The sequence below is a fragment of the Schistocerca gregaria genome, chromosome 1 (assembly GCF_023897955.1).
Source record: "Schistocerca gregaria isolate iqSchGreg1 chromosome 1, iqSchGreg1.2, whole genome shotgun sequence".
In the NCBI taxonomy this organism is placed as follows: Eukaryota; Metazoa; Arthropoda; class Insecta; order Orthoptera; family Acrididae; genus Schistocerca; species Schistocerca gregaria.
Window position 1 is genome coordinate 523,124,613 of NC_064920.1, and position 24,481 is coordinate 523,149,093.

A 24,481-nucleotide genomic window follows, 5' to 3' on the forward strand; every position below is an offset into this window, starting at 1 on the left:
CGAAAAAAGTTACTCACCATGCAAAGAGACTCTCATTATCAATTTAATTAATTGATCAACTAATTTGATATCAATTACGTGCCTCTGGGCGAGTGAAGGTGAGGGAAAGAGCACCAGGAATATGATTCGTGAGCTGAAGACGTAATCAGGCGTGTTTTAGTTCCAACGAGATCATTTAGCGAAATTTCAGTCTCCCACCTACCCAGGGAGAACTGACCACATTCATGAAATAAGTTATATTACCGAATTTATAACATAAATTTATACATAGAATTAATCTGATGTTTACAACTCCTCTGTCCTGCAACGTTATGAGACTCCATAGCTGACGAGGCATCTGGCTACTTTGAGGGAGTTCGAAAGTAAGGAAACATCCCGTGATATTATAGCCCTGTGGCGCAGGACATAACAGATATTAACTTGCTTTTACCAGATGAGACACAACACTTAGATCAAATATAGCCTATGCCATACTGACATACAGGATGTTCACAACAAATGACTACACTTTAGTGATGTGAAAACGCGTATTCGAAAATAACTCCAATAAAAGGGAGGAATCTACATTTCACATGAGAAATTGGAGGACTGGGGAGACTCTGTCGGGGGTGGAACTGCAGTTAGTGCTATAGATCCAAGCTGTGCCTCTTTATCTCGCAATGTGTCGTAATCAGTGGCAGGGGTCGTAAAGGGGGCTTGGCTGGTTGGAAGCCGCAGATTAACCCCATACAACCAACACACATATAAAAATAATCCAGCCAGTGGCTCTTGCCCACAGTCGTAGGGGCAAGTTCTGGATGCGGTGCTCACGGCGCACTCTTGATGGCTGAATAGCGAAGTAATCAGCACGCTGATTGTGCAGCGACGCAAGTGGACGCGTGTGTTGTGTGTTTTCCAATTTTTACGTGGAAATTTGAGAAATTCAGTGTGGCGAGTGTCTGCACTGAACAGTTGATCGGCTGACGGCTGGTTGTCGTTATGACAGTCTGTCTGGCCTCTGAGCATCTGTTATGACCGTTGTGTGGATACCTGGAAATGGCACTTAACTGCTGACTGCTGACGTAGATGGCGCGTCTCCTGACATTCGTGCAGTCAGCGGACGGAGCGAGATTTGCGATTTGCGATTTCAATATACTATATTTTTCCCCATGTTTTTGGATACAAAATTCTATTTTTCAACATCATCCGCGTTCAATGCGACCGCATTAAGCTACTTTACTGTTACGGCCTGTATGCCTGCGTGATACCATTCTACTGGTCGACGGCGAAGTCAACGTCATGAGTAACCCTCCCCCCTTCCCCCCCCCCCCCCTTCGTCGTTCAACCAAGTACTCTGCCTGGCGGAGTGCATTCTTAGTTTGGCCAAGCAAATGGAAGTTGGAAGCTGTGGGATCCGTACTATGGGATGCATGAGGAAGAACAGCGCAGTGAAGTTTTGTGGGCTTCTCTCGGATGTGAAGTCTATTGTGAGTCCTTGCATTGTCATGCAGAAGGACACATGCCTAGAAGGACACAAAGGACACATACCTGTGTATTTTTGTGGCGAAGAACACGTTGAAGTCTCTTTTCAGTTTCCTGTGGGTAGCACAATACACTTTGGAATTGATCACCATGATGGACAACATCAAACAGAATAATCCCTTCAGAGCTCCAAAAGGCAGCCGTAGTGACTTCACCAATTTAGTGTGCAGCTTTGAACTTTCCCTTTGGAGCGGAGGTAGTGTGGCGCCACTCCATGGACTGCTGTTTTGTTTCCGGTTCGAAGTGATGTACTCATGTTTCGTCGCCTGTGACGATCTCCGACAACAGATTTTCACGATCAGCCTCGTAACGCGCAAGCAGTTCAGCGCAGTTGGTTCTTTGTTGCTCTGTATGATCATCTGTTAGGCAGCGAGGAACCCAGCGTGCACACACACTTGAGAAATCCACTTGGTGCATTAGTGTGCCAGTGCTACCAACACAGACGTCCACTTGGGAAACGAGCTATTTGATTGTGATCCATCGATCATCTCCAATGGGTGAGTTCGCAAATTCCAACATTCCGAGAGTCACAGCTGTGTGCAGCCGGGCGGTACATGGGGGTTTGGATAGGTTTGTACGACATTGTTGCAATTATGACGGACGCCTCGCCCTATGATTCCCCTTGTTTGTTTGCTCATTGCCAGGTCTGAGTATCTGCGATGATCTGGTTTACCACCGAAAGAAACTCAATGATAGCTCTCTGCTTGGAACGCATCTCCGTTACCGACTGCATTTTGAAGGCTACGTATAGCGCCGCTCATACCGCAACGTCATGAAACCTCAGCCGCTGAAGCAGGAATATTCGAGGACGTCCCACAGTAAATTCCGCAGTTTTTCAACCGAAATTGTCGGAGGAAAAAGTGTTTTGCATTACTTCCTGGTCGCCCCTCACATCCAGTGAAAGAACTGCAGATTCCAAATCTGAAACAATCAGAATGAGGATAAGCGTCAAAGGTGGCTCAAAATCTCAAGTATGTACTATCTGCCTCAGGAGCTGTAGAAGCAGATCAGTTCATTAAAACACGGAGAATATTGTGAGCCGGCTTTGTGAGGATACTATTGTAATACGAGGTCAATTTATTTTGCCGCCATAGAATGGGAGAGTAATGCGACTGAAAGAGGTGCCAGAGATATGGATTAGTGTGAGATTGTTGTGGGCATCGCTGCTTGCTGAGGCCGCACATTCGCTGCCAGAGCCAGCAAGTTCCGCCGCGCCACTGAACGCCGCCTGCGACCCGGCGCTACCGTGGGATGAACTCGTGCCGCTGCCTGGCCCTGTGCACGGATCGCGGCTCGGCTGTGGCCTCGTGATGCCGCCGCTGCAGCGTTCCCAGCGCTGTTAGCAGCAGCCAGCTGCCTGGTGCAGGTGATGCCGCCGACTATCTGCCGCGCTGCGTCGTCCTCCCGCCTTACTGCAGCCCGGCATTCACGATTCTGCCGCCGAAGTTCCATGGTTCTGGGCTCGGGCTGTGCTATGAGTCTTAATAAGTCAACCCCGGATCTATGATATTTCCGAACCGGGGCAAAAAATTGATAGTGGCACCTACCCCCTCCCACCACCCCTCGAGCCTTTGAGTTAGGACGTCAAGAATTAAAAAAAAAAAAAAAAAACGATTTCTCAAAAATATTTTGTAGCGCACATCTGTCTGAAGAGTTTGATACATAAAAATATATCTTCAAGGAAATGTAAGACGTGTTTGGTCTTAAGTGTGCCAAAGTGCAGTGCTATGCCTCTTCACACAGCATTCTTCCATCGCATGTCACTGTCAAAACTTATTCTCAGGTTAAATTCATTAACCCTGCCACAATAAAATGGCTCTGAGCACTATGAGACTTAACTGCTGTGGTCTTCAGTCCCCTAGAACTTAGAACTACTTAAACGTAACTAACCTAAGGACAGCACACACATCCATGCTCGAGGCAGGATTCGGACCTGCGCCGTAGCGGTCACGTGGTTCCAGACTGTAGCGCCTAGAACCGCTCGGCCACTCCGACCGGCTACTGCCACAATCACCACTTTAGTTATTCTGCGTTTATTCTTCAGTTAGGCCTCATTATGTATTCGTAAAATGCGTTTTCCGTGCTATTGCGAAGGTTGAATTAAGTTGCTGCTAACCGGGACTGTACAGTAGTAGCGATGTGTTAAAAATTTTGTCAAAATTTAATTTTTTTGGATACATCTACCCATTATTCCTGTTAGTCGTTTATTTCCGCTCTGGTAGTCTGGATCTATAGATGTTGCTAATAATTATGCCAACGCTTATCATTCTCGCTCCCAATCGAACACGTAAACAAACTGGGACTGGCATTCACCCGTTTGGGTTCATTCAGTTCACTTCGACCCCTTTTGTCTGAAGGAAAGTTTTTTACTTATATATGCGACAGGGATTTTCCTGGCAGAGGCATTACGGATGCTATGCACGCATTCAAAACTCAACTTATGATTTTCTCAGATATCAGCCTAGAATGTGTTTAAAAATGTTCAGAAACCAACAGGGTGCGTTTCAAAATCATATGAACAATCGATAGACCAATGTGCGCTGGATGCTAGGGGCTTTGTGAAGGTTTTCTTCTTCAGGAATGTGAATCTGGCGCCCTCTGAAATTGTCTCCAGCAGCAGATACCCCAGTTTGCTCCTCTCTGGATCCAGGCCTGCATTACCAAGATATTTGTTCACTCCTGTGCTTGTGATTTAACTTATATCTCTATTACATAATTGAAGCTCATCCACAGTAAACTCGCTATTCCATCTTATCACTGTTTACAATCATGTTGTGGTTTCATTGTTAGTTTTCTTCCACACAGAAGTCATGGTTTTGTGTTAGGTAGTCATATGCATTCAGTGTATTAGGGCCCAGATGAAGGGGCGAAGGCGAGAGAGAGAGAGAGAGAGAGAGAGAGAGAGAGAGTACAAACTGCTGACTGCAAGCTGTACATGACCCAGCAACAGCTCAGCATGTATGATGTTGTTACGTAAGTCAGTTGTTTTGGGGCTTTGTGTGGTAACAACAGCAAGCACAAGGAACAGGTGTTAAAGGAAACACACAATCACATGCTGTCTTGGTATGAAGATAGTAGGGGAATGAACCAACTGGTTGTGGAGTGGTACTAATGGAAAACAAAGAAGGAAGATTTGGACCATTACATAAAAATTATGTACACAGTGCACAATGAGCAGATAGGAACCATAAGCGACTGCCATTGGAAAGGTTACAAGAAGCAACATTTTGAAATAATAGGAATGGATATCTTGGCACCATTTAAATGGACTGTAGCAGGAAGGGATTTCTTTTTGTAACTATTTACCACTTCTCACAGTAAATGAAAATGAATCACCATGCAGCTATGGCAGCAGAAACAATTGTCAATAACAGACTGCTCAAATTTGAAGCATATGAAACAGTAATCATGAGCCAAGGGACTATGGTTCAAATGGTTCTGAGCACTATGGGACTTAACTTCTGGGGTCATGAGTCCCCTAGAACTTAGAACTACTTAAACCTAACTAAACTAAGGACATCACACACATCAATGCCCGAGGCAGGATTCGAACCTGCGACCGTAGCGGTCGCGCGGTTCCAGACTGAAGCGCCTAGAACCGCTCGGCCACACCGGCCGGCTACATAATAAATGGTTGCAGCCAATTTGATAACAAGAGTAACACAAGCAAAGCGTCACGTCTATTGACGATATAAGTTCAGAACCGTAGCTGTCGCGGGGTTCAGGACTGAAGCGCCTAGAACCGCTTGGCCACCGCGGCCGGCTCAACAACTCACAGACCAACAAGCGCAAAAAGTGAATACCACCGTTCCAGCAATTTAACGAATGCCTCGAAACCCTGACACGTATGTTGTTTCGTTTACTTGTTAAATTCTACTTGTTTTCTTGGTCAGTCTCTCGTCCCCAGCTTGCTCGTCTGTCTCTCGTGCACCTTTGTTAGGCTGTTAGTGTCTGTCTGTCTGTCTGTCGGTCTGCTGGACGTTGATAGCTGCCTCTGTCATGTTTGTCAAATTCGGTGTTAACGTTTTTATTGCTTAAGGTGTAAAGGCCGAATTCCTGAAATACATTTTTATTTTGCCTATCATCTTGAGAGGCGGTATATGTGTAATGTAGAGCATGTTTGTACATTTTATGTAAGACTGCATTTCATGGGTTTTTATTTAAATTGTCATTTTAGCATATAAAGTTGCCACCCTTCCACCGTAAGAGTTTTCTTTTAAAACAAGTTGCACTCTCGGTGGAAAGTATTTTTTTTTTTAAATGTGGATGTTTAGTACCATTTCCATCCCTCCTATTGGGTGCATAGATTGTGTTTGTGTGAGTTGTTAAAATTTTTAGTTTAAAGTAATCTGGTGTGTCGCAGATTTGCACCAGTGTAGTCTTTCAGAGGTTGTTGTGAGCGGGCGTGACTACGACCGTGTTAAAAGGGAGCTTCTCTGCCCGGAAGCTCGTACTGTATAAAAAAAATCTTTTTCTGTCTCTGAATAAATTGTAACTTGATATTTAGAGAGGGCTTCCTGATTATAATTTTTAAATCTGATTTTTTTTAGGAAACGGTTAGTAGGAATAAAATTTCCATTTGTTGAAAATTAATTTGTTTTCATCAGTTGTCCACTGGCAACTACTTCCACGCTCACATAGTGAGATTAAATGTGATAATGTTCTTGATGAATCGCTAGTAAATAAGGTAAATTCTTAAGAAAAGGTTTTGAAAGTAAATTCAGGGTTCAATCCTAAAATACTCTGATCCATCACTTCCTCAGATATTGCAAATCTTAGAGCAGTATGATCTGTGTGCCGTAGCGGCCCATGGGTCTGACCAGACCCCAATTTATTAGGTCGAGTCATCACTGGCTCGCAATCGGCCCAGGCAGACACAATAGCGAGCACTTACACAGCCAGGCGGGCAGCGACGTAGAGAGGTAACAGGCGTGTGAACTTAGTGAAGTCTTGCCCTAGATATTTTGCTCGCCATAAAGACAGAACTAGCCATCACGTAACGCAGCGTGTTACACGTGTGGAAGAGAAGACCATGTCCTAGCTGTTTGTTTCCAGTGTCACAAAAACGCCAATTTTACCCACACTCAGGAAAAAACAAGCTCGGGCACATGCAGTGAACGTTGTTTTCTAAACCTGCAAAAGGTTCTGACAAAAGTGACATTAAGGTTGTGCCTCATTCTCGCACTAGTGCTTTGCTACGACGTTCTAACAAACTGTCTGCTTTATTAAGAATTGCTGACCGTCGCGTTAACTTTCTGTTAGACGCAGGTGCCTCAGTAACTTTGCTTAATCGTGCCACATACCTATAGTTATGTTCACTACAACTTTCTAAATCTAGCAAGCACCTCAGTGCTTACAATGGACATGAGATTCCAGTGCTTCGAAAGTTTAGTTTACCTGCCACTTACAAATCTCACACTAAAAGAGTGAAATTTACTGCGTTCTGTCCAGAGACAGCGAGAACGTTTTCGGTTTAGATGCATCCAAGACAATGTACTTTCCATATCGGCTTATGATCCAAAAGAAATACTTAAAGAATTTCCTGAATTATTTTCGGAACAAATTGGGAAAAGCAAATAATTTCGTAGCACATGTTACATTGAAAGAGAATGTGTAACACATCGGTTAGTGGCAGGTTTATATTAGGTAACTGTGTATCCATGATAATGGAGTGTGTGATCTTTGTTAGTTAAGGGGAGCCGGATGCGATCAAATCCAAAAAATTACGATTTTGTTTTGCTACCGAAAATTAATGGGAACATTCCTCTTTAATGTAAACTTTGAATTATTGTTCTAATCGCCCTAGAAGTGGAGTTATTACCATTTTTCCCCACGCCTGCAGAGGATATGGGCGGCCGCTGAATGCATCTAACACCCTCTCGTGACTTCCTGGCGAACTGCTTGGGATTTTATCGGCGTGTTACGCATACAGCACCTTATGTTACGCATACAGCGAGTGTGCAAGGGTTGTAGTTGAAAAGTAGGAATGCATTGGACATGTGCAAAAGCGTATGGGTGCACGGCTTCGAAGGCTCAAACAAACTTTGGGTTCAAGTAAGCTCAGTGATGGAAAGACAATAGAAGGGAGAGGCAGGCTTACTAATGAGCTGATTGAACGTCTACAGAGATACTATGGGTATGCTATAAGGCAGAATACTAGTAATGTTACTGACATGCGAAAAGCAGTGTGGGCATTGTTCCTTCATATTGCCTCTTCCAATGAGTACCCTCAACACAGCCTGTGCCCAAAAGATTCCTGGTGTAAATATAATGCAAAAAAGGACTATGATCACAAACATGGTTTGCCAGCAGCTGTGATAAAAGTAATAAAATCAATTTTTCATGACTTAGCACAGCCAGAATTGTTACACAAATGTCTACACGGGAAGACGCAGAATCCTAATGAGAGCGTAAACAATTTGATTTGGAAAGTGATTCCTAAAAGGGTGTTTGTAAGCATCAAGACACTGCGCTTTGGCATTTATGATGCAATAGCAACCTACAACCAAGGGAACAGTGTGAAGTGTGACGTTCTGAAGGCATTAGGATTTACAGCTGGGGCGAACACGGTACGAGCACTAAGAAATACTGACAGAGAAAGGATAAGAGGAGCAGAAAGAAGAGAAAGGCATATGAAGTAGGATGGAACAACAGGCCAGAAAAGAAGACAGAAGACGAAGATTTTGGAAGATGAAGAAGAAGACCCTGATAATCCATCCTATAGTGCAGGAATGTATTGAGAAAATTTGATAGCCATTTCCCGTAAATTAGAATTTTTCGAATATAAGGAACATATTCTCAAAATCCACTCAAGCTAGAGAGATGAAATTTTGATACAGCACTCTTACATTGTAACACAGCCATTTGGCACTACGTTCAGTAGTTTCATTTCAGTTTAATTATAAAGCAATTATATGTAAAAAATTTGGGTCAGTAATAAAAAAAAATTGGAAGGAAACTAGAAAAGATATACAAAATCCCTCTGTCATAACTGCAATACTAAAGCACTCTATATGTAAAAAAATACAAATTTTTCTATTTGGTGGTTTATTCATAAATGTTCCTCAAACTTAGTGATTTTAATATTGACAGCCTAGGCACCTTCTTCTCCCCTTAAGGCTATTGACTCGTGACAGGAAATTTAAAGTGTTGCGACGTATATATGGGAAAAGCTAAATGATGTAAAAAATAATAAAATTTTATAATGTGTGTATATGTAGAAGAAAAACTTCCTATATTGTAAGCTGGTTCATGTTTTGGGATTTTGTGATCGTAATATGTAAAAGACGTAGCGAAGTCTCTCCGCAACGGAAGTGGCTTGGCACGATGTAAAAGGTGGTTTTGGCGGTCGAAGTGGGCGGCTACTTGGTGGGAACGGTACACAGTCAGCGGTTAGCCGTTACACGGTCCTTCTACCTGGACTTGGCGCCTTTCTGCTGGTATGCTGCCTCCAGCTTAATCCAGCACGAGTCAGACTCCTGGTCTGGTAGGCAGCAGATGATGATCAGGGTGTTACAGCCACTCGCCCTCCTGTGCTGGTGCATATGTCCTAGTTCCATGTGCTTACGCTCACAGGGGTGAGTTACAACCCCAGAGGCTGTCATTCCCTACAAGAATTCACACCGACTTCTACGCTACTGACACCAACCTCAAGCATCTATGGCACATGTAGCTGGGCACACTCTGCTAAGCGGGCTCTGGGGAGTCAGCATCCCTCAGCGCTGTTGTCTCACTGAAATTGCGCTGCACTAACAGTCTACGAACAACTCTTTGCTAATCCTGAACATGGAAATTGAAAAACACATACGAAACATACGTAATTATTTTGGTAATGGACCCTCATCACCATTACAACCTCACGTGTCATATTGATGATTGTGCTCTAAGTACTATAGCTTGACATCTGACAGCAGCTGATATGATGTTGTCAAAGGTGCCCATATATCTAAAGACTCTGGAACTGTCCACAGCAAATGTAAGATGCACATTAACACGTTGTTGGTATGCCAGACATAACTGATATATTATATATCAAAAAATCAGTGATCAAACACTACTTAAGTGTTAATTGATGTATTGTATATCACATAATCCGTGATCAAATACTACTCAAGTGCATAGAAAGAGATGTAGTAAAATATTTTATGTTGTTGTTGCTGTTGTGGTCTTCAGTCCTGAGACTGGTTTGATGCAGCTCTCCATGCTACCCTATCCTGTGCAAGCTTCTTCATCTCCCAGTACTTACTGCAACCCACATCCTTCTGAAACTGCTTAGTGTATTCATCTCTTGGTCTACCTCTATGATTTTTACCCTCCACAATGCCCTCCAATACTAAATTGGTGATCCTTGATGCCTCAGAACATGTTCTACCAACCGATCCCCTCTTCTAGTCAAGTTGTGCCACAAGCTCCTCTTCTCCCCAATTCTATTCAATACCTCCTCATTAGTTATGTGATCTACCCATCTAATCTTCAGCATTCTTCTGTAGCACCACATTTCGAAAGCTTCTATTCCCCTCTTGGCCAAACTATTTATTGTCCATGTTTCACTTCCATACATGGCTACACTCCATACAAATACTTTCAGAATTGACTTCCTGACACTTAAATCTATACTCGATGTTAACAAACTTCTCTTCTTCAGAAACGCTTTCCTTGCCACTGCCAGTCTACATTTTATATCCTCTCTGCTTCGACCATCAACAGTTATTTTACTTCCCAAATAGCAAAACTCCTTTACTACTTTAAGTGTCTCATTTCCTAATCTAATTCCTTCAGCATCACCCGAATACATTCCATTATCCTCGTTTTGCTTTTGTTGATGTTCATCTTATATCCTCCTTTCAAGATACTATCCATTCCGTTCAACTGCTCTTACAAGTCCTTTGCTGTCTCTGACAGAATTACAATGTCATCGGCGAACCTCAAAGTTTTGATTTCTTCTCCATGGATTTTAATACCTACTCCGAATTTTTCTTTTGTTTCCTTTATATTGTGCATTAAAAATAATATATGAAAAATGTACAAATTATACGGTGATGCTGATCCATTCCCAATGTAACGATTGAATTTGGCATTTATCTCAATGTCTAAAACAATAATTTGATAATTACAATTTGTGATATGTAATAAATTTGTTGTCCCAATTAAATCAACAGAAAATTGTCAGAAAGCTTTGAGAGTTTAAAGCAGGAACTGACACCCTGATCTCAATGAAGCGTTTTATCTGAGAGCGTAAAGAACTGAGTAAGGCTTTTGTGTTAAATTGTTTCAAAATGTGGAGGAAAATGAGGATGAATATGGAGTAATTGGTCTTACTTGCAGAACCCGTAGTCAGTTTGAAAAAAACTATAAGACTTCTGAACGAAACGTACTTCCTATGAGTTGGTGGGTTCGGAAGAGCAATATCTGTTTTTTTGGGCCATATAGATCGCTTAGCTTTAACTACTGCACACAAGATTAACAAGATGTTCTCAGATTCTCAGTCAACTGGTGCACTGAGAAGCTCCAGCCCTACTTGTGGGCACAGGAAACTGGTTTTAGAACATTAAATTTTTTAAGTGGTTGTCTACTATTTCATTGCTCCATTTATCAAACAGAATTTGTATTTAGAATATGTAAAAGGGATAAAAAATATCGTGTCGTATGCCTTTTCAAGGTTACCAGTAGGCAACTTACCCACCAATGATTTTAGTTATGGGGAGAGGTGTTTGAAAATGGTCGATACCAAACGAGATGGATCTGCAAAAGACATCAATAAAATCTATGAGAATATGATTGAGGAACAAAGTGTGTATGAAATTTCGAAAATACTAAAGTAAAACTGACGTAGGAAAGGAAATAGTAAATATTATATGTAAAAATATGATGTGCTATTCAAAAGTACTGATGAAACTATAAACAACTGAGAGTGTGTTGGATCAACACATAGATAGTAGCATTGGCTATGTTAGCTTCGTTATGATTAGAGGACAAGGAATTCTGAACAAAAACTTAGAGTTTATTTTATTTGTGAGGCAGGAAGGCTCAAGATCATGTAAGAATCAGTGACAGACGTCAGGAGGCTAAAGTTAGCAATAAGACAGTTTGTTTGCCTGTGAAAACTGTGAAACCAACAGATGTTTTGAATTTACTACCAACAGACCATGATGAGCTTTTACCAAAATTCAAAGGGGATGATAGTTCCATTTCTGTGGGGTCAGTAGGAAAGCTTTGTTGAAAGAACTGTGGTAGAGAATTTTGAGTAACACGTTATCCATATAAGGGGTACACTAATGTCAAGAGAATCTGATAACAGCCTACAGTCTAAATCTAAAACGAGAAGGAAGGGTATGGCAACACCTGGAGTAAACTGAAATATATTTTATCATTTGATTGTACCATCAATCACATTCAGGTATGACTCTGTGAAGTGAACAGTTATCTTAAGAAACACAGGCCTTATCTAAAATTTGTAGGAATATACGATACCTACTGAATAGTGCCAAACATATGTGACCCAAATACAGATACGAAGTTAGAGCATGACCTGGGACAACTCAAGAAATCACGGGAAAATAATATTTCAAGTGGAAGAAGGAGACATTAAGAGTGCTATATTACACATGGGGGACTTGGTAGTAAAAAACGCGAAGCTATAAATTTAGGCATTACAAAATTTTTCAACATGTTAAACGGTCATTCAAGATCGCCAGTATTCGATACCCAAACGCGTACTACCTTGTGTACCCAAAACAAACAGAAATATTACCAACAGTTCCGTACTGTGTGCCAGTTTTCATGGTCAAAACCGTATTACTAAAGAACCCAGCCATGTGTGACAGTCCAGTCAAAGTTTGAATCCGCCAGTAACTGTCCTCTATATGTTTGATACCCCGTGGTAGATTGTTGCCCATTTATGTCAAAGACCCACAGTCGAATCAACACCTCATATGTTCCTCTGCATACTTAAAGATTTTGAGCATTAAGAATGGTTTAAAACGTGACCTGACACTCTACATATAAGCTTAAGTTATGGTTATATTCAGGATGTGTTGAACAATTCAATAAAATATTGCTCCAGTGATTCATGATTTCAAAAAAATGTGTGTGAAATCTTATGGGACTTAACTGCTAAGGTCATCAGTCCCTAAGCTTACACACTACTTAACCTAAATTATCCTAAGGACAAATACACACACCCATGCCCGAGGGAGGACTCGAACCTCCACCGGGACCTCATAATTTCAGACGGCATTCTTGTATAGGTCATGCTTTCAAAGAGTCCTTACTGAATTGCAGCGACGTGGATTTATTCTTTGTGCAGGTGGTGGCTGTGCCGGCGGTGATCGGATGGGTCCTCTGCCCGCTGCTGTCCAGCAGCGTCACGATGACCGACCAGGACCAGCAAGAGGCTCGTCGGCAGCTGCCGATGCCCGTCTGGCTCCCATTCGACATCAACAAGTCGCCCACATATGAGTTCCTGTATGTTGCGCAATCTATTTGTTCCTTGGTTACATCTCAGTCCTGCCTCAGCGTAGACATATTCTTTGTTTATATGATGTTGATGGCTGCAGCCGAGTTTGAAGTTCTCAATGACAACGTGTCTGCCATGGAATACACTAACATGAAAAAAGCAAGAACCGAACCTGAGGAATTTATTTCCAAATATAAAAGAAGTGGTGGAAATTTGGCACTGCCTCAAAATGGCCAGGACCTTGGTGAAGAGACATACATAGAGAACGCCAAACACACGTGGCTTCATCAACAATTGCTGAAGAATGTGCTGCACCATCAGAAAATCCTAAGGTTAGCATTGCAAAAATCATGGATAACAGCCCGCATCTTGTGGTCATGCGGTAGCGTTATCGCTTCCCACGCCCGGGTTCCCGGGTTCGATTCCCGGTGGGGTCAGGGTTTTATCTGCCTCGTGATGGCTGGATGTTGAGTTATGTCCTTAGGTTAGTTAGTTGTAAGTAGTTCTAAGTTCTAGGGGACTGATGACCATAGAAGTTAAGTCCCGTAGTGTTCAGAGCCATTTGAACCATGGATAACAAATGTTACAGATGTTTCGCTGCCTTTTCTTTCCTTTTCTCTTCAAGCAGCCCATGTTTGTCAGTACCTAAACAGAAATAATAACTGCATTTTAGTTCCGTTTTTTGCTCTGTAAATGCCTCTGAGACTAATCAGTAACCTGTATAAATGTCTGTGTCATCCTTTGGCTTGAGGAACATGAGCACTTCAGTGACAATTACATACACCGAGGTGATGAAAGTCATGACATACCCCGTAATAAAGTGTCGGAGCTCTTTTTTTCCGGCGTAGTGCAGTAAGTTGACTTGGCAGGAACTCAACAAACCGCTAGAAGTTCCCTGCAGAAGTATTAAGTCATGCTCCCTTTAGGGCCGTCCATAATTGCGAAGGTCTTGGCTGTGCATGATTTTGTGTACGAACTGATCTTTCGATTATGTCTCATACATGATGGATGGGACTTACCTCGAGCGATCTGGGTGGCAAAATCATTCACTCGGATTGTCCAGAATGTTCTTCAAACCAAACGCAAACAACTGTAGTCCGCTGACATTGCGCATTGCCATTCACAAAAACTCCAAGGTTGTTCGGGATCATGAAGTCCAAGAATGGTTGCAAATGGTATCCAAGTAGCCGAACATAGCCGCTTCCAGCCTATAATATATGCAAACACAGCCCACAACATTATGCCGACACCACTAGCTTGCGCAGTGTCTCGTTGACAGCTTCTGTGTTGGGAAGTGTCACTGTCCTCTCGTCATTTCGCGTGTTTTATTTTTGTTATTACAGATTAGGTTCGTCTTTCGTTTGTTTTAGTAGAGGTGGAAGCGTCTGCTATTGCTCTGTGAGTGTATATATTTTCCGGCTAGTGAGAGGCAATTCAAATGGTTCAAATGGCTCTGAGCACTATGGGACTTAACAGCTGAGGTCATCAGTCCCCAAGACTTAGAATCACTTAAATCTAACTAACATAAGGGCATCACACACATCCATGCCCGAGGCAGGATTCGAACTTGCGACCGTTGGAGCAGCGCGGTTCTGGAGTGAAGCGCCCAGAACCGCTCGGCCACAGCGGCCGGTGGAGAGGTTATTTCGTTTATGTGTATGTGTGTGTGTGTGTGTGTGTGTGTGTGTGTGTGTGTGTGTTAGAGGGGGGGGGAGAGGGAGGGAGAGAGAGAGAGAGAGAGAGAGAGAGAGAGAGAGTACATTTCTTTTTTAAAGGTCGCTGGTGTAACATTTACATGCTGTTCTGTGTTCCTTACATCTTCGTTAATGGCATAAAGGTGGCTAAAAGGTTTGGCATTTACCAACTCCAGTGTAACAGCTGTGATACTCTATACCTACTATATACAGATAGGTAATCTAGATATACAGGGTGAGTCACTAACTATTTACACCTAGAATAACTCCGAAAGTATGATTGTCTTGTATGTCAACCGGGGACTTAAAAACGGTGGAGAGGTTCCATCCCCGCCGCAGTGGTCCACAAACCCACGACGACTACTGCAGTTCACTTCACCCCTCCGCCGCCCCACACCGGCCCCCGGTGGACCACCCAGGGAAAGTCTCACACCAGACGAGTGTAATCCACATGTTTGCGTGGTAGAGTAATGGTGGTGTGCGCGTACGTGGAGAACTTGTTCGCGCATCAATCGCCGACATAGTGTAACTGAGGCGGAATAAGGGGAACCAGCCCGCCGAGGCAGATGGAAAACCGCGTAAAAACCATCCACAGACTGGCCGGTTCACAGGACCTTGACACGAAGCCGCTGGGTGGATTCGTGCCGGGGACCAGGTGTTCTTTCCAGCCCGAAAAGCCGTGTGTCAGACCGCACGACCAACCGGGAGAGCGAAAGTATGATAGTAGCTGAAAAGTTTGTGGGACAAATGTTGCATGGGACAACAGGGGCCATAATATGACGGTTTTTTGTTGCTAGGTGGGGTCGCGTCAGAGATATGAAGGTAAATTGGAAATTTGTGGTAAGGTCTTATGGGACCAAACTGGACCACACACACACACACACACACACACACACACACACACACACACACACACACACATATGCTCGAGGGAGGACTCAAAAGCCGTCTCTTCCAGTGCGAAGGAACAGGTGACGGTTTCCCTTGAGTATTCTGCCCGTATTAAACTTCTTAAAGTGGTGTGGTTGGCATTGGGAAGGAAGGTATAAAGCAGAAATTCCGCTATACGCCTCCATCTCTCTGTGACGGTTCCGTTGTCCTGCGACGTTCGCTAGCACAGACCGTGGTTTAGTCCTCTCGGTCATCAGTTTTGTATGGAGCTACCCAGAACTTATCAATTATGTTTGAGCACACTCTTCCGAATGGTGTCTCTTTATTAGCAGTAGCACGTACCTGTGATGATGTTTCTCTTCCCCATATCGTTCTTGACGTATTTGTCTCTCTGTTTCGCAGTCACTGCCTTCTGATAGTATGTGCGTTTGGTTTACGAACCCATTTTTAGTCTGCCAAGTTCGTTCGACCAGAATTTTCTATTTTCTCTGTTGTGTTACTTTTAGGACTGATTTATCTGCTACGTCTTACAAGATCACAATCAGTTTATGTATCTTCTAGTCAATACTGCCTCCAGTATGTGAAAGCTCGTGCTTCACTACAAAGTTTTCACATTTATGACAGTATGTTTCACTAAAGGAAAACGTTTGTTGTGTGATTTCGTGTCATGTGCGTGGAAGTGTTTGTGATAATGACGTTATGTTCATTGTGTATGGCACTGTCACATGCCTCCCATGATATCATGAGCCTTACACGTTTATACTTGGTAATGTAAAGCCAATGTTTGATTTTACTCCCACCTTGTTGCTATATTTTTGGCGTCCCTTCCTGTTAAGTTTGTATAGGTTTTTGTGTCTCTCTTGCCACCTACATAGTATTCTCTTTGTGATTAGTGCTGTAGCGCTGAATATGCCTTGATATCTCCAATGATGATTAGCAGTGGGGCTGTGTTATTCTGAGCACTGCCTGTGTTGTAGCTAGTTTTCCCCCTTCACTCATCCCCATACGATGTCATCAATAACATATTACTCCACCCCCCCCCTCCCTTCAGATGTCATAGGCCAGTTGCCCTAACTATAAAATGGTGGGAAATTAAAAAAAATGGCTGGATATTCAAAACAGCACCATTATACTGGAGGTTTTTACACCACTGACATGATATTGCATTTTCGAGTCCTGCTGGACTTCGGAAAACAGGTACAAACATATGATTTCAATATGGGTGACTTTGGATTATGAAAACAACTGTCACAATTCAAGAAGACAGTCCAGGACAGTGGAACTGGGAACATGAGCATAGGCTGCATAGTTGTCAGATGATAGGCCTGGAGATATGAGCACAGCTCTGTGACATTGCAATCCATGATAGCTGATATGGAGATACGAGCATAGGTTGCACGACGTCCACGTGGTGGGCCTGCACATAAGAGCACAGTCTGCAGGCTGACAGATTACCGAGCTCATTGACAAAGCCTGCATGGTTGCCAGCTCACTTGTGTTTGGCATACAATCAAGTCCTAAATGTTAAAAGGCGGAAAATTAAAAAAAACCTTCGTTACCTGAACTCCTATGACTTTGCAATTCACTTTCCCTAAGTTTAAAATGTTGTTAGCCCAGCTTTCTTAAGTTTGAACAACTTCCCTCCGCACTTCTGATATAAGATTTAAACCTCCTCTCCCCCCCCCCCCATTTGTAATGTTTTAACAGTTGCCACTCTAAGAGCTGTGCTAAATCATTGATGGGAGATTGGGTAACTATCGCATCTTTATTGAAATATCTTCATTTCAGAGAGGGATTCTGCAATCATCTCCATTCATGTGCCGTCACCAGTCAGCAACAGTGTCCAATGCAGCCCAGATCCTACATGGCACAAAGTTCCATTTGCTGTGCCAATCACCAGAAAATTGGAACTCTGAGCACTGACTCCCACCCACCAACTGGTGAAAGCTCCACCCAAATTTACACTGAATGCACATTGCTGATTTGACTGCCTAACAAAATGTGCAGGATAGTAGTTCCGATTCCCACTACTGGTATGCTATTTGTGATAGCACGGCAGTAAATTAAAATGTCCGCCCCGATAGCTGAGTGCTCAGCGCTGTGGTCTGTCACGGCAAGAGGCCCGAGTCTGATTCCCAGCTGGGTCGGAGATTTTCTCCGCTCAGGGACTGGGTGTTGTGGTGTTCACATTATCATTTCATCACCATCAGTGGAAGGCAACGGGGAACCACCACTGGAATCACTTCCTTAGACACTCATGTGGTGGACCTCTCTGACGAGGCTTCCCCCATGGCCAGACCTGCCGTAAGGCAGAACACAAAGTTTCTTTTTAAATTAGAATGGGGGAAATTTGAAAATTCAAAAAGTGCACTTACAGTTCAACAAATATTGAAAAATGGCGGCAAAAACAAAATTTTCCTAAGTTTAAAATGAACAAAAGCCACACACACATTACATAACATCGACTCCTTTTTTCTTCTGAGGGAAGACTCTATAGTGACTGAGGACCGAAAGAAAACGTTTTTATGTTTGTAAAATTCACAACAAAAAGTTTTTGTATGGAAAGGGTGGCAGCTATTCAAACAGGCGGCAGGACGGTGTGGCCGAACAGTTCTAGGCCCTTCAGTCTGGAACCATGCGACCGCTACGATCGCAGGTTCGAATCTTGCCTCGGGCATGGATGTGTGTGATGTCCTTAGGTTAGTTAGGTTTAGGTAGTTCTAAGTTCTAGGGGACTGATGACGTCAGATGTTAAATTCCATAGTGCTCAGAGCCATGTGAACCAAACAGGCAGTAACATGCTTTGTTCATAGCTAACTTCTATCTTTCTCAAAAAAACATGTCAATCTGATATACATCCGTTGCATGTCAGGCACACTGAGTACGAAATGTGTGACAAGTCGATACATGAGCATAAAAAATGGTACAAATACAGATGTGTAAGAGAGTGGGATTTTGACGAGAAAGGAGCTACACAAGATTATTTCTAGGTGAAGCAACTCAGCTACCTACCATCAACAGAGTACATCACCATATGGTGAAGAGATGCTGCAAAGCGGTCCAATGGCATATGCTGTAGCACCTGCAATTTTTCAAACGTTGTTGGGGTGGGTTCTAACATTTTAAAACCGCTACAGTGTATGGTATTGGTATTCTTTGCCATGATTTCCTGATGAAAAATTAATATATTAGGCCTGTATGAGATTTGTAGCTTTATCTTCATTACCATCTTTAGTGGTGTAAAAATGTTATTCATTTTACTTGTTTAGTGATTTTTTAAGAAAAAGTTAATAGAAGTTTAGGTGATATAGTCATGTTTTCTAGTGACGAGGACTAGCACAGACTGTGGGGCGGTATTCTCGACGTTGAGGGTCGTAAGTCTGTCACTGAGTATGGAGAAATTCAATTTCGTGTTAGAAGACGTGTCATTTCTCAGCCACATAATTAGTAAAGATGGAGATAAGATGGACCATACTTTAGTGAAGGCCATGCCTGAATGTCCTGTGATCAGTTAAGAAACTGCAGTCTTTCGTTACGAATTACTATAGGAGTTTCGAGAGAAGATTTGTGGATATTGCCAGACCATTAATGGAGTTTTTGAAGGAAGGTTCAAAGTTTATATGGACAGGGGATTGTCAGCAAGTGTGTGAAAAACAAAAATAAGTTTTGATGGCTAGTCCAGTTTTGGTGTTTCCAAATTTCGACAAGGAGTTTATTATTACAAGAGATGCTTGGACTCATTTGTTTGGTTGTGTGCTGTTTCAAAAGGTTGAGGACATCTGGTAGCCTGTGCTTCAAGACAGATTGATCCATCGGAAGAGGGTTACTCAACGACAGAAAAAGAAAGGTAGAGTCTCATTTATGGAATCATCTACTTTAAGTGTTATCTATATAGGAGGAAATTTCGAGTCATAACGCACCATGCGGCGTCGAAATGGTTACTGGAGTTGAAGGATTTGTCTTGTAGATTTATACGATGGGTGTTCGATTATGAGGTGATATACAGACTCGGGAAAATGCACGAAAATAATGGAAATCTGGACAGATTAAATAGAAAACTAGTGGTATTGAGAATAGGAGGTAATGGCCTTGAGGATTGGCAAGCAGCACAGAGGATGGGTGAAGAATGTAAACAGATTCGTACGCAATCACAGCTGTGTGTACATGACAGATACTTGTTCAGAGAAATTAAGTTGGGGTCACGCGCAGCGATGGTAGCAAAGTTGAGCGGAAATGTGTTGAACAAGATTTATGATGAAACTTCCTGGCAGATTAAAACTGTGTGCCCGACCGAGACTCGAACTCGGAACCTTTGCCTTTGGCGGGCAAGTGCTCTACCATCTGAGCTACCGAAGCACGACTCACGCCCGGTACTCCCACATCAGCGCACACTCCGCTGCAGAGTGAAAATCTCATTCTGGAAGATTTATGATAATTTGTTAACTGTTCATCGGGGTGCTCACCTACCAACAGAGGAGTAGCAAATAAATAGTGATGGAGGAATCGAAAGGTGAACGTATATCAATACCTACAGAATTGTGTGCAATGTGCACAGATGGCGGATTTGTGTCGAAAGATAGGGTAGTACTACAGAGATTACCTGAAGCATTAGCACTATATCAGCTACTTCGGATCGATATGTTACATCCTTTCAGAAAAACACCTGCAGGGAACAACTACACTCCTGGAAATTGAAATAAGAACACCGTGAATTCATTGTCCCAGGAAGGGGAAACTGTATTGACACATTCCTGGGGTCAGATACATCACATGATCACACTGACAGAACCACAGGCAACAGAGCATGCACAATGTCGGCACTAGTACAGTGTATATCCACCTTTCGCAGCAATGCAGGCTGCTATTCTCCCATGGAGACGATCGTAGAGATGCTGGATGCAGTCCTGTGGAACCGCTTGCCATGCCATTACCACCTGGCGCCTCAGTTGGACCAGCGTTCGTGCTGGACGTGCAGACCGCAGTCCCAAACATGCTCAATGGGGGACAGATCCGGAGATCTTGCTGGCCAGGGTAGTTGACTTACACCTTCTAGAGCACGTTTGGTGGCACGGGATACATGCGGACGTGCATTGTCCTGTTGGAACAGCAAGTTCCCTTGCCGGTCTAGGAATGGTAGAACGATGGGTTCGATGACGGTTTGGATGTACCGTGCACTATTCAGTGTCCCCTCGACGATCACCAGAGGTGTACGGCCAGTGTAGGAGATCGCTCCCCACACTATGATGCCGGGTGTTGGCCCTGTGTGCCTCGGTCGTATGCAGTCCTGATTGTGGCGCTCACCTGCACGGCGCACAAACACGCATACGACCCATCATTGGCACCAAGGCAGATACGACTCTCATCGCTGAAGACGACACGTCTCCATTCGTCCCTCCATTCACGCCTGTCGCGTCACCACTGGAGGCGGGCTGCACGATGTTGGGGCGTGAGCGGAAGACGGCTTAACGGTATGCGGGACCGTAGCCCAGCTTCATGGAGACGGTTGCGAATGGTCCTCGCCGATACCCCAGGAGCAACAGTATCCCTAATTTTCTGGGAAGTGGCGGTGCGGTCCCCTACGGCACTGCGTACGATCCTACGGTCTTGGCGTGCATCCGTGCGCCGCTGCGGTCCGGTCCCAGGTCGACGGGCACGTGCACCTTCCGCCGACCACTGTCGACAACATCGATGTACTGTGGAGACCTCACGCCCCACGTGTTGAGCAATTCGGCGGTACGTCCACCCGGCCTCCCGCATGCCCACTATACGCCCTCGCTCAAAGTCCGTCAACTGCACATACGGTTCACGTCCACGCTGTCGCGGCATGCTACCAGTGTTAAAGACTGCGATGGAGCTCCGTATGCCACGGCAAACTGGCTGACACTGACGGCGGCGGTGCACAAATGCTGTGCAGCTAGCGCCATTCGACGGCCAACACCGCGGTTCCTGGTGTGTCCGCTGTGCCGTGCGTGTGATCATTGCTTGTACAGCCCTCTCGCAGTGTCCGGAGCAAGTATGGTGGGTCGGACACACCGGTGTCAATGTGTTCTTTTTTCCATTTCCAGGAGTAACTACATGCTCGCAACTATAGATCGTTGGTCAAGATACGTATAAATGGTCACTATCCAAACCAACAGGCAGTAAGTACAGTGCAAGCGCTAGTTAGCAATTGGATACAGCAGTTTGGAGTACCTGAGACGATAATGACTGATCGCTGAACCGGAATATGTCGGATTTCTTGAAAGAACTGGCTGTTTCATGTAAAGAAATTGAGAAGAAGTCTTCTACATCTGTAAGCTAATTTAAGAATGGAAAGAGTCGATAGAACGGTAGAGAAAAAGTTAAGGTACTATGTTGATGTGCACCATAGCAATTGGGGCGTCTATTTAAAATACGTCGTCATAACATGTAACTGAAAATAGCACACAATTACTGGGTTGTGCCATATGATCTAGTGCATGAGCGTAAGATGATGTCACCGTTCGACCCAATAAAAACCAAAATGGGAAAGACGGGGCGAATCTATTAAAGAATTCACAACATTGGTAAGAGAAGTATGGAATAGTTTTTGCAAAACTCACAAGAAGTCACTGAAGAAGCAAGGAGACATTGCAAGCCACTCGGCGAGAAAGCCATAGTACGAATTAGGATATTGGGTAATGTTGTCGCCCTCCACACTCCAAACTGAACGACGAAGAAATTCATTACGAGGTGAGAAGATTCCGGGAAACATTCGACAAGTTCCAGCGATGTATAAGGAGTCATGAAGTTCCCAAGAATGTTTTCAAGGAGTGTACGAAAATACATGAGCCTAATGAGAATACTCGTATGTGGGATGCGATGATGCACATTCTGAGGGTTACACAAATACGAGGAGGAAAAAGGTTGGATCGACGCAGTAGATCAACTTATGAAAACTGTGTTCAGGACAGCTGACGAGGATTATGTCAAGAGGGCGAATGGTGCGGTGTAGGTTATGAGACAATAGATTAAGCGGAACAAAGTAGCGAGTACGTGTCACACAATACAGATCACGAAATTCGAGAAAGATATGGTGAATAACACTTCGTTGTTACGCAAGCTGACAGGGGAAATAAAGAACACTTAAAAATCTGTGGAAGGCTCGATAAATCACAATTTTAAAGTGTTGCAAGCCAAAGTGGAGATATTGGATAGGGAAATAATAATGAAAAAGTGTTTGCTGTCACTGCAAAACAGTATGTGGGAAGCATTATGAGTAGTAGAGGAATTACGAGAAGCCATGTACTATGAATTACAGGGGCAAGTGGGAGTGAATATGTCACCGGATAAGAACCTGGAGGAGCTATGGAAAATGCAGAATAAATTACCGCCTGAACTGAATCTGATCTTAGAACCTAGTCATAAGCGAGAACTGATGGCAAGGGTCTATATCTCGATCTCCTTTCCAGTATGTAGTCCTTGCGTATCCTGTCAAGTGGGAAATGTTGAAGAAGTTTGTCAGGGTAGAGCTACAGATACAGTTGTTAATTTTGGAGAATAAAAGCAGGCCTGCTCAAATGAGGGAAGTGCCATAGGGGTGGGGGAGGGTAGGGGGGCGACGCCACAGTACATCCAAACAGGGTAGTGAGTGAGTGCTATAACTCATGTGTACTGAAATTATTTTTGAACAGGAAGGAGGGAAAGATTGTGAGAAAGAAGTCGTCATGCCTGAGTTGTACTTCCAGCCAGGTTATGCGCATTGATTGTACGCCACCCATGGTAAAGTAATAGCGGCAGCCAGCTGCCAGAAGCAAGGGAAACTTATGACAGCGAAAAGGGTAGAACTGAAGGGGAGTTGGTTGTTGATTAATGGGATATCAAGTGAGACCTCCTTTCCGACTGCCTGCTACAATCTCAGGAATGACACAACAGGGAATTTCACAGTCTCAGTTTTATTGACCGCAGGAACGTTTAGAAGTGCTATCCTAAATCAGATTTTGGGGTCGGAGTTAATTCTTTACATAGGTAAACTAACAAGCAGGAGGGGTGAATCTCTATGGAGATGCAAATGCAGCAAATAGAGTATTACAAAGATAACTACCACCACAGTGATACTGACTCTTCTATGCATTCTCCGCGTTTTCATTTACAAGGAACGGAAAGCAGAACAAGGAACAGGACCAGCTATTGTTCATATCCAATGGACTTGATTACCAGAGCCTGGGAGGGAAAGGAGGAAATCGTTCAATGCAGGTTAACCAGAACTGCGGAGGAGCCAGAGGAGGTCGGGAAGAAAACATCAGAGCTTGGGATAAGTAGTCATAAGACAATAATAGGATACCACCAGAGTATTTGTCATCCAGACCGTACAAATGTGAGCAGGTGACCTCAGGCGTTAGGTCTTTCTATAGGAAAGAGTAATGTAGCAACCCAACCATATCTGGTTATAAATGCGCGAGATTAGAAAGAGGATTACAGCAGCACTAGCCGGAGGTGAGCATGGGTGTTGTGGTTGCGAAATGTAATATAGCGCTGTTACAATGATGTGAGGTAGGACAGCCTGATACCGTATGGAAATAGTTAATGCAGATGCAGCATTAAACAGTCAGCAATGTGCCACAAACCTTTCCACACCACTGGCCACCAAAGCGTTTAACTTAAATGCCAAAAGGCGTAGCAGAGGCCAAATACGCATGTCTCAGAAGGGTATATACATACCTATGTCACTTGTACTAACATCGCTCTACTAACACAGAACCATGGAGGCTGCATCACCTGTCCACCATGCTGGATACTGATCGGGGACTGCAGTTCACATCCACACCGTGACAACCTGCCCTGAAGCTGTTCGGTCCTAGAGTCGCTGCTGCAGAGGGTCAATGCTGGTCCAGGCTAACAGGACGCCGACCCCCTGCACTGAGCAGTGGGTCACTGTCTACGACATCACCAGTCTGCCATC

At 43.7% G+C, this 24,481-nt stretch overlaps 1 protein-coding gene across 1 annotated transcript in view; it reads left to right on the top strand.

Annotated features, from left to right (window-relative positions):
* Positions 1-24,481, top strand: part of LOC126356102 (odorant receptor 43a-like) — a 142,091-nt gene that overhangs the window by 10,512 nt on the left and 107,098 nt on the right. Inside the window, exon 3 of the mRNA XM_050006838.1 lies at positions 12,827-13,308. Coding sequence (XP_049862795.1) covers positions 12,827-13,308 — 482 coding nt within the window. The remainder of the gene's footprint in view (positions 1-12,826; positions 13,309-24,481) is intronic.